This window comes from Denticeps clupeoides, chromosome 7, assembly GCF_900700375.1.
Source record: "Denticeps clupeoides chromosome 7, fDenClu1.1, whole genome shotgun sequence".
NCBI classification, from domain to species: domain Eukaryota; kingdom Metazoa; phylum Chordata; class Actinopteri; order Clupeiformes; family Denticipitidae; genus Denticeps; species Denticeps clupeoides.
In genome coordinates, this window is record NC_041713.1 from 1,622,083 (window position 1) to 1,633,178 (window position 11,096).

Below are 11,096 nucleotides of genomic sequence, written 5' to 3' on the forward strand. Positions count from 1 at the left end.
AGGAAGGCAAAACCTTGATAGATGTACGGTAACAGGGCACCATAATGAATAGAAAAATCATGAAGTATCACAAAAACAACTTGAAAATGATAATTACGTTCAAGCACGTTGCTCGTACAAGTGTCTACATGAAGCAGATGAGCAATCGATGTTGGTGTTGCAGAAGCTCAAGTTTCTTAATGTTGCCCTACATTTCGGCCTGACCCCAATCTTGGAGAAATGTAAATATTTCCCACCTTCGCCTATAGGCCTGCCTGGCAGCAATGCAAAGTACATAAAAACATAAAGGAAGGGTTGAAAGTGCAGAGTCCAGTGGCTTTGTGGATCTACCGGCCTCTATAGCCTAATGTCAACATCGACGGTTGGCGTCTGATCGTGAACACACGGTCACGTGTCCAAGTTGAGGCTAGTCTCGTTTTACCCCCATCTTTTGCAAGGTTAGTTTGAATGAAGTCTGCCGTGGTTGGTTTCATAAGATCCATACAAGATTCATTAACTTGAAGATTCACTCGCTGCAAAATTCATCAAACATTTTGTAACTAATGTATTTATATTATAATAATATTTAATTTAGGAAATATTACAAATAAATTTTTATCATTTCAGGATAGAATTATTGTATGATTCAGCCTAATATGCCTTTGAATTGAACACCGAATCAGTAAAATATTGACGGAGGTGTGTGTGTTATCAGACATTCCTTCCCATGGCCTTGAACATGTCCACATGTTCATCCAGTAAGAAGTGAAGTCTCTTTCCCGCACACACACACTTCTACACACACCTTCATGGTTCTGATCCCACCGTCCTCGTGTTCTGTGATCACGTTTTCCATTCGAACAGGCAGGTTCTTTATTTACTGACGCCGTGAGTTTGCTATACCAACACTTACATTTACACTCTCGAGTACCATCCTTAGTATCGCACTCACCCACCTGGACACTCGGAAGGGAAATTAAAGACGTAAAAGTGTAATATTTGGTTATGTTTGCAATATTTACATATTGGTTCATTGTTTACTTGCAACATTTGCAATATTGTGGTCTGTAGCAGTCGCAAAAAGCATTTCACTGCATATCATACCGTGTACGACTGTGTATGTGACAAATAAAAAAAAATTGAATTTTGAATTTGATAGTTTGACAGTTTCAAATTTCAGTATCATGACAAGCCTAATCCAGAGCGCTTTATGGAAGTGCTTTCACTTCCAGTGGTGGCCTAGCCATTAAGGAAGCGGCCCCGTAATGAGAAGATCACCGTTTCAAATCCCGATCCGCCAAGGTGCCACTGAGCAAAGCACCGTCCCCACACACTGCTCCCCAGTGCCTGTCATGGCTGCCAACTGCTCACAAAGGGTGATGCAGAGGACAAATTTCACTGTGTGCATCATGTGCTGTGCTGCTGTGTATCACAAGTGACAATCACTTCACTTTTTTTTAACTTCAGAACCCAGCCGCTTTTTAATGCACAGGAAGGTTTTATCTCGTGTTTGAAGATCTGTAGTGACTCAGCTGTTCGAACATCCAGTGGAAGTTCATTCCACCCCATAGGAGCCAAGACAGAGAAGCGTCTAGATGAACGATTTTTACTGCAGGGCCCGTTATTCCATCTGCTGTGAGCTCATTCATTCCAATTTTACACCACAGCTTGTTTACTTGTGTAAGGAAGCAAATGTGCAAATCCACAGAGAAACCATTTATTGTTGAACATAAAGCATCATAAAAAAGCAGAACATAGATTTCCATATTTACAACGTGATGAAGTTAAATAAAGAACGGAATAAATAGTCCCCCACAACTCGCAGACGTTTATACAGAGCTGTTCTCATCACAGGCCTCAATAAGGATTTAATATTGATCAAAATTACACACAAATTCCTAAACATAAAACCACGCAGTAATGATAGCGTCTCATCATCATGTTACTTTACAGCCTATTAATACATTCCGCATTTCAAAATAAATAAGTATTCAAAACAACAGACAATACTGAAATATTAACAAATTCACAATCACATCTGGCACTTTGAGGTGAACGGTCACATCCAGCGTGTGTTGTGGGCTGTTGAAACGATAGAGACGGACGGACCAGCGCCGCGCCGCAAGGCATGCTGGGATGCAAAAGGCACGGACCCAAGCGGCCGACGCCGCTGCTGCGGTTGAGGCAACGCGGTGAGTGCAGGGTTCACGTTTGCGGACATCAAGTACGGCCCCTGGGCTCTCGGAAATAAATATGCACGACCAGACGTGCAGCGCTGCAGTTTTTGTGCTCCTGTTCCGTGGATTTAGTTGACTGCATGCTGTAGGCAGGGCAGTCATGCTGCAGGAAGTAAGTCAAATCGGAGCTGTTGGCGCCTGTCTTTATGGATTTGTCTGGAGATAAACCTGAGAAATGCGTTTGGTCCATGAGGATTTGTGTTTCCAGGAAAGCTCCTCCATGAGCTATAAAAGTCTGAAGGAAAACGAGGATTGGTGTCTCCCCACCGTCAGCGTCCTTCAGTACCGACATCAAGGCATTTCATCGTCCAGATTCACGTTTTGTTGCTGAAAGACAACAAAAAAAGACAATTGAACATGCGTCTGTCAAAAAAAGACGCTGACGGGACATCATTCAGGGCATTCAGGGTGTGAGGTTTTACCGGCAGACAGCTGTAGCCATCAGAACTGTTTCGACAGATGTGGACTTTGTCTTCTGTGGTCTTCTGGTAGACAGGGTTGTCGAAATGAATGGTGTTGATGTTCTTCAGCCTCCATTTCTTCCACAGCAGCCCGGCGCCAAAGGCCAGCAGACACAAAATCGCTGAAAAGACGGAAGTGACGGCGGGTGAAGAGCATGATGGGGCTTGCATATCAAATTCACGCTTTATGCAGGTTATTCGGACCTCACCTAATGGCAACACAATGTAAAAAGCAGTTTGTGAGGACGATGATGTCTTAGGGGCAGCAACCGCAAGACCGCCAGAACCTGCAAGACCGTCAGAACACAGTAAACCAGTCAGACGTGGTCACATTATTAATGCCAGATAGATCAGTATTACTGTATTACTGTTTTTTAGTATATATAGAGCTGCTGCATTAAACATTTACATTTACAGCATTTACCAGACGCCCTTATCCAGAGTGCCTTACACTCAGTAGTTACACGGACTAACCGGAGACACTCAGGGTTAAGTGTCTTGGTCAGGGACACGAAGGTAGTAAGTGGGTTCGAACCTGGGTCTTCTGGTTCATAGGTGAGGTTGTTACTCACTAGGCTACTACCACTACCATTAGGCTACCACTAAACATTACACCATTATGTTTTCCGATTTAGTCGAGGGCTTTTGCTGTCATTCATGCTGCTTAGCAGTTTTTATTTTATTTATGCCATTTTGTCAGTATAAAATGTGTAAGAATTCCATTGTTTAAGTAGGCTGAGTTTCTGGAAGCAGCGCCAGCACCACGGCAGTGGCCAGAAAGGGCATTACATTTACATTCTTCACACGTTGTTTCAGTGGTGCCGCCTGAAAGAAAATGGCAGGGTGAATGCAGCCTTTTCTTCAGGTACCTTGTTGAAAGGTAGGTGGCTCCACGGTTTTAGGAGCTTTGACGACATCCGGCTGTGTTGGCTGGACTTTGGGGATGTGAGGCACACCGGTAGCAGCCAGGGACGGAGGTTCGGTGGAGGCTTGAGATGAAGGCTTGGTTGAGATCTGGACTGGAGACCGGGGTGAAGTCTCAGCCGGTGGCTGAGGTCGGATGGTAACAGGCACTTTGGGCCCTGCGGGAAGCTCTGGGGTTGGTGAAGCTGCCCGAAACACAGGTGAGCAGGTTAGAGTCCGACAGGCCAGTGGGAGTAACAGATTCATTCCTGAAGCTCGGTGACCTACCTGGGACACACTTCCTCATGTCTTTGGCCAGCACCATGTCATCGGGACAAGCGCAGGTGTACTTGGGGGAATACCTGGTGACCTGGGGCGCTGCCAGACACATGTACTCACAGCCACCATTTCTCACCCTGCACCAGTTCATACCTAAAGCAGCAAGAAGTGGGGAACGATGCAATCCTTACTTACTTATAACAAGCAGGCCACGCCCACTTCCTCCGCTCATACCCGAAATAAAAGATGAATGCATACCAGTGGGCTGCTTGAGGTTGTGGAACAATATGATGTCCTCTGGGGACAGCAGGTGCTCGGCTACATGGGTGATGTCTCCACCCGTAACGCGGTTGGCGCTCAGGATGGCATTTTGGCTGACGTCCGTCCAGAACACCTTCTCCTGGAAGCAGCAGAAGTAATGCTGGTCAGGTCAGCAGGAACCGCTGCACTTCTCTCCCTCTATTAGGTCTTTCTCACCTCGAACAGAGTGAGGCTGAGGGGGTGGGCCAACTTGTGCTGGTCTGTGATGAGGGTCCGACGGCCACCTCCCTGGACGTCGATACTGGACAACGTGTGCAGTTTGGAGTCCACCCAGTACAGCCGCTGGTTCAGCAGGTCTAACCCAGTGACAGAGAATCCAGTCAGACCAGACCCGACCAGGTCCTGAGAACCTGGATCTTAATGTCATAGACCCTCACCGAGACTGATGCCATTGGGCCAGACAATGTTGTCCATCACAAGAACATTGCGGTCCCCTCCATTGAGGCCCGCCTTCTCGATCTTCGCAGGGCTGCCCCAGTCGGTCCAGTATATGAAGCTGGGAAGAGCATGCAAAACCATCTTGAAAGCTAGCAAAAATAATAATTTCGTCCGCGAAATTTAGGACAAAATATTAGTCAATGAACCTTCATGACATGACGCCAAGGAGGCTTGTGGTGGATCATAGATATATGGTGGTGGGCAAGCAGATGCCTGCGAGAAAATGATGAAGCGAAACTTTCTTTATAATGAAGTTTAAAAGAAAACAGAAACCCGGGGAGAAATGCGGCCCCTGCCGAGTATTCTTGAGTCCATAAGGTAACAATAATATAATAATAAGATAACCTTGTTTTAATTATAAAATGGGTTGGTTTGGTCCGTTTTACTGGGTACTATAGTTCTACGGGACTAAAACGAGTCTGGACGTGACGAAGACTAACAAAAACGAATAAAACAAATTAAGAAAGGCTGTCAAAAGCACCTATTTAAATATGAGAAGCGCGAATTGCACGGAGGCTGGGATGTAACCTACTTCTTGATTGGGTCGACCACAATAGCGCGGGGTTTGGCAAGGTCCATGCTGAACAGGGTCTTCCGCAGGGTCCCATCAGCACTCGCCACTGAGATCGTGCGCTTGGAGCTGTCGGTCCAGTAGATGTTACCGTGGATCCAGTCCACGGCGATGCCTTCGGGGGCGCTGATGTCGGAAGTGACGATGGCGTTGTGAGCGGCCAGGTCTGAGGAGGATTCCAGGGAGGTTCTGATACCGGGAAGGAGGAGACAATGATCTCTCTGCTCTAAATAGTCTAGTATTGTTCAGGAACAAAGGCGAATGAGGGGCTGTAAGAACCTGTAGATCTTCTTGAGGGAAATGTCTGACCAGTAGATTTCCTTGGTGGCAATATTCATGTCCAGAGCCACAACGTTCTTCAGACGAGGAATGACGCGCGTGTACTCGCTGCGGTCTAGGGTCATCTTCCTCACCTCATGTCGGTTGGTGAAGAAGAGGTAGGCCACAGTTCCTGTTAGATCAGGGTGCAGGGAATTTTACGTTATTACATTTTATGGCATTTATCAGACATCCTTACAGTAATGGTAGTTTCAGGGACAGTCCCCCTGGAGACACTCAGGGTTCGAGCTGTGATCCCCGGACAGAATTCGGCACGACCCGACTAGTCTTAGTCTAGCGCCACGGGGAAATGAGCGGGTTTAAAACATAATTGCCGGAGTCGAGCCTCCGTTTCACCTCCTCAGAATCCATTTTCGCATCTCTCTCGCGACAATGAAAATGCCTGACGACACTGGACGAGAATTTCATTTAAAAATGAACAATCACCAAAACAAATTTACAAGCAGCGAATCATACAGAAAGGTACTATAGGCCGGAAGTTTATCATGTGAGCTTCACCGACCCGACCCGACTCGACCAAAATCATAGTAATTGACCCCTCCGGCCAAGATTTACAGCTCTGCTCAGGGCGAAGTGACTTTGTAGTGTTACCCGCCAGGCTACTACCACCCCAATATGATGATGTTCCAGCACCAATCATACCTCCGTGGAGACACAACTAATACAGGATAAACAGAGTTTCTGGATGTACTGACCGATAGCCTTGCAAGCTTTAGTCGCAGGGTCCATCTGGTAGCCCTCCTCACACTCACACTTGTAGCTGCCCATCTGGTTGATGCATATTTGGCTGCATGTGTCAGGGTTGGCGCACTCGTCGATATCTGCGCATGGGAACGGGTCAATGTTACGCATCTCTCGACTCGGAGCACGATGTACGGTAACACAGTTGCTGCTCTGATCAACCCTGAGCCAAACCAAACAGCATGTCCCACAGTCCAGAGTTCATCCTGGCCTTGGTGACTCAGCACGGTCAGAAGACCCACAAACCCATATCCTTACCTTCACAGCGCCTCTTGTCCACCAAATGGTATCCGGCGGGGCACAGGCACTCATAGCCGATCTTCAGGTCATTGCAGATGTGTGAGCAGCCGCCATTGTTGTAAATGCATTCATTGGAATCTGCAAACAGACGAGGGCGGCAGAGTCAATTCCGCCGACTGTGTATCTAATAGGGGTGTCGACACGGCAATATATGGCAATATTTTCCGCGGTGATATCGTATCAATACAGGGACATCAAATATCAATATTTCTGTCTATAAATTTAGTCCATCGGATGGTGCTGTGGAGCAGTTTCTTTAGTGAGTTCTGCAGAGACGAGACCTCCACTCCTGTAGATGGCGCTGTACAGCTGAGTACTGTAGAATATCGCAGCATGTTCAGTGCTGCCATATATAGTGATATAACCGTATCGTGAGATCCTAGTAGCTATGTATATCAAGGTCTATCCAGCGTCTACCCACCACACTGACGCAGCGGCTCGTCCGACCAGTCCCGGCAGTCTCGCCGTCTGTCGCACACCTTCTCCATGCCGATGCACTCGCCACTGCGGCACTTAAACTTGGACGGCGCCTCGCACCCGGACACTGGGGGGGGTTGAGGGACAGAGCGCAGGATGACCGGGAGTTTGGTGACGCGTTTGGCGATGGTCTAGAGAGTAGAGGGTCCTACCGCTAGCGCAGCCCAGCTCGTCGCTCGAGTCCCTGCAGTCGCGCACCTGGTCGCACTGGCGGCTGCCGTGAACGCAGGCGCCGTCGTTGCACTGGAACTCGTCCGGGCGGCAGGTGGACAGCTCTGTGGAGACGAGGGCCGTGAGAGGGGATGGTGTTCGGGGACGTTGCGGCCTCCCGTCATAAGGAGCCTTCCGGAACTCACGGCAGTTGGCCTCGTCGGAGAGGTCCGCGCAGTCCGGGTCCCCGTCGCACCTCCAGCTGTGGAGGATGCACTCGCCGCTGCCGCAGTGGAACTCCTGGGTGGAGCAGGGCTTGGTGGTGGCGGGGGAGAGTCGTCCGGCGCAGGTCTGAGGCCACTCGTCCGAGCCGTCGGCGCAGTCGGCCTCGCCGTCGCAGGCCCACAGGCGCGGCACGCAGGCGGAGTTGTTGCAGTGGAAGGAAACGCTGCTGCAGGTGGCGGGCTGGCAGGACGCCTCGTCGCTCCCGTCGTCGCAGTCGCTGTCGTCGTCGCAGACGAAGGACGCCGACACGCACTGGCCGCTGCTGCAGCGGAACTGGTGGGCGGTGCAGCGCTTCTCGGCTTCGGGGCGATGGAGAGCGCGGAGGTTACGGGTCGCTTGGGGGACGTAAAGAGCTGATGATGTAGAAACGAGAGACACGACACTCACCACACTGCGCCTCGTCGGCTGCATTCTCGCAGTCGGCCTGTCCATCGCAGCGCCAGTTGTTTGGCACGCAGCGGTTGAGCAGCCCGCCACAGCTGAACTCGGAGGGCCTGCAGGTCTTGGCATCTGTGCCAACACAGGGCATCAGAAAATGAGACTCATCAGCGATAAAGCCGCCCGACTTGGCTATACAACACTTCATAGGGCTGAACGCCAATACACTCCAGCACTTTCACGTTCAATCACTTCTGGACTCAACCCCCCCAGAATACTTGCACCCATTTTTTACTTTCACTTTACTCATTTGCACACCTTCACCCTACCTGTTACACATATTTTATGATATTTTAACATAAAAGTGTAATATTTGTTTATGTTTGCTATATTTGCATATCGGTTTTCATTGTATACTTGCAATATTTGCAATACTGTGGTCTATAGCAGCGCTAAAGCATTTTACTACATATCATAGCATGTATTTGAATTTGATTTGAATTTGGCAGGATGTTGGTCCTTGTGATTTGGTCATGTGTGTTTCGTCTGGGACGTCACAGAGAATCCCGCAGATAAAAAAGAACCTAAATTGCGAAAGACGACATAATTTGAAGTAACAGTAACAGGATCTCAGGTTATAACGGCATCAAAGATAATAAAAAGTGATGCACAGCAGCACAGTGATACGGTGCACAAGGTGAAATGTGTCCTCTGTATTTAACCGTCACCCTTGGTGAGCAGTGGGCACCACGACAGGCGTCCAGGGAGCAGTGTGTGGGGACGGCGCCCAGTGGCACCTCGGCGGATCGGGATTCGAACCGGCAACCTTCTGATTACTTCCTAAACTGCTAGGCCACCGCCGCCCCACAGGTTAATCACAGGTTGCTGAGCTTCATTGAACGAATGAATGAAGGAATGAATGAACGAACACTCACTGCAAGCGCCGAGCAGCTCATCGGTTCCGTCTGCACAGTCGTTCGTGCCGTCGCATATCCATCGCAGCGGGATGCAGTTGCCCTGTCCGCACTGGAACTGGCTGGCGTCACATTTCTCAGCCTCTGCGAAACAGCAGAACCAGTCAGACCCAATCCCGGTACACGGGTGACCGGGTGAACAACCTGGGGTTCAGGTCACCGCTCTGGAATGAAGGAACATGGAAGCTGGCCATGTCCTCGTCTCCGGAGGTCCCCTGCCAGAAGGCTGTAAACTGATCCTGCTGCTGAAATCCCAGAGTTCTCCTGCTCTCTGAGAATCTGGCGCACGCGCCCACCCCCACCGGGCCCCTGAGATGAGAGTGGGAGTGAAGGTGGGACCCTCATACAATAACACACCAGCCCCTGCTGGAAGTGGGTCAAACTTTACGTCGAATGTAGGCCAAGCCGCAGAACCCGGGGAGAGAGAGAGAGAGAACGTCAGCAGGAGAGCTGAGTCACGGGGAGCGGTGGCGGAACCGGTTCTAATGAGCCGGGCTCAATCAAAGCCAACAAACGGGAAATATAATTACCTTCCAACTAAAAAAAACGAATAAACATGCCATAAATACATTCCTCGTGTTAATATTTCAGAAGATTTCATTGCACTGCACTGTTTATAAGATTTAGATTTTTTGTCTATTATATTGTACTGCGCATTGTTCATCTATACACACTTATAGACCTATGTCCATTCATACATATATTTATATTCAGTGTGTGTGTGTGTGTGTGTGTGTGTGTGTGTGCATATATATATATATATATATATTTTTTTTTTATAAAGAGTATAAACATATTCTATTTTTCCGATTCCGAATATCATGCATAATGTGAAACGGAGGTTACTTACGTGTTATTACTGTGTGGAGGAAGAAAAAGAGCAGAAGCAGGACCGCATGTCCCATGGTCTCAGGACAGTGTAAAGACGATTGCTCCGTGATTGGCTGCTACTGTAACAGTGACGGACGCCGCCGCTCGTGTCTCTCCGTTGTTTGGACTCGCCGCCAATTTGAATGCGGCCGGGGGGCGGGGCGTGGGCGGGGCCTCGGCGGCGGCGGGGGGGCGGGGTCGGGTGGTGTGATTCTTCGAGGGCACGTTTTCCCGGCCGGGGGGCGTGGCCCCGGGGGCCCAGGGCCGCGGAATTCCAACAATGGTCCCGTACTCGGGAAAAGAAGGGAAGACGAAGAGGAAGCAAAGACCGTCATAAACGCCTCCAAATGTACTATACTGCTGTCTCAGCCAATGAGAAGGAAGCGTGTTATCAATAAGCAGCATGTAATAAAGCCTCCTTGCTGATCTTTTGACATAAAGATCACATGTTCAGTGATAAATATTTTGTTTCTAGTTAAATATTAAAATATCTCTACATCCTTTCCTCTTTTCATGGATGTGAGAATTGAGACATTTAAGCAGATATAAAAAAAAGAAGCCTCGTTAAAGATTCTTATATTTAAATTCCAGAGTTGTGGTCATTTAAATATTCTAGCAGAGCAGAACAGGGTCGGGTGTTTATACGACGTGACCATATTTGGATGTTCTCTTGACCTCTGGGGTCACTTCCACTGAATTTAGAAATGGCTTATTGATCTGCTCTTCTGTGATTCGCACAAACAGTCCGCACTCGTCACAGGAACAAGCTGCATCTGGGCCCGCAGCGTCCCTGATAAGGGGTGACGTGAACAACTGGCAGGAATCTGGAGATATGAGGGATGTACGGGCGCAGGGAATAAAATAAAACCGGCGGAAATGGCCAAACGTCCCATGTGTACCTGGCGCAGGTGAGGAGATGAAGCCACCCCAGAGACTCCCATCACCAAACAGTTTCCACCCCACGCCCTCTCCAGACAGGACATTCTCACACTCCCAGTTCGCCCGCAGAGCGTGAAAGTTGATTGCGTTCAAGTTCTCGTTCCCCCATGACAGAGGAAGTGCAGTTCGGGAGGAGAAGTTATTGGCCGATGTTCACCACTTCTGGTGTATGAGGCAATCTGGGCATATTTCGAGGAATCGAGGGAACGGGGGTGGAACATGGACACTAGATGGTTCTTCGAATGAATCTGCTCCAACAAGGCTTTATGGCCCACCGTGAGCTCGGGTTTCAGGACAAACTGCTGCTGCCGGAGCACGCTGGACTCCTGAAGACGTCGGGAATAGTCTGCTCTACAGGAGAACCTGCTAACAGCAGCGTTGGATTCTGTCTTATCACACACTGAAGTGTCTGAAGTTCTGCCAAGGACACACACACACCCAACCTTCTGCCCCA

At 49.0% G+C, this 11,096-nt stretch overlaps 1 protein-coding gene across 1 annotated transcript; it reads right to left on the reverse strand.

The window, feature by feature from the left end:
- Window positions 1-1,682: 1,682 nt before the first annotated feature.
- On the reverse strand, window positions 1,683-9,814 carry ldlra (low density lipoprotein receptor a). Its single transcript, XM_028985526.1, has 18 exons — window positions 9,684-9,814; window positions 8,795-8,917; window positions 7,869-7,991; window positions 7,403-7,780; window positions 7,199-7,321; window positions 6,991-7,113; window positions 6,528-6,647; window positions 6,224-6,349; window positions 5,469-5,640; window positions 5,151-5,378; window positions 4,558-4,676; window positions 4,337-4,476; window positions 4,118-4,259; window positions 3,869-4,012; window positions 3,547-3,786; window positions 2,887-2,964; window positions 2,639-2,799; window positions 1,683-2,543 (listed from the first exon to the last, which is right to left on the reverse strand). Exons 1-18 carry the CDS (start codon window positions 9,736-9,738, stop codon window positions 2,508-2,510), a joined length of 2,631 nt encoding a protein of 876 aa, XP_028841359.1. The 5' UTR covers window positions 9,739-9,814; the 3' UTR covers window positions 1,683-2,507.
- Window positions 9,815-11,096: the final 1,282 nt, after the last annotated feature.

Bases quoted from the DNA above. Each gene is read 5' to 3' on its own strand.
- ldlra (XM_028985526.1), bottom strand. From the start codon at position 9,738: ATGGGACATGCGGTCCTGCTTCTGCTCTTTTTCTTCCTCCACACAGTA. The intron at 7,114-7,198 runs GTAGGACCCTCT...AACCCCCCCCAG, and splicing joins CGAGCTGGGCTGCGCTAGCG to TGTCCGGGTGCGAGGCGCCG. The intron at 4,013-4,117 runs GTATGCATTCAT...TTGCTGCTTTAG, and splicing joins CAACCTCAAGCAGCCCACTG to GTATGAACTGGTGCAGGGTG.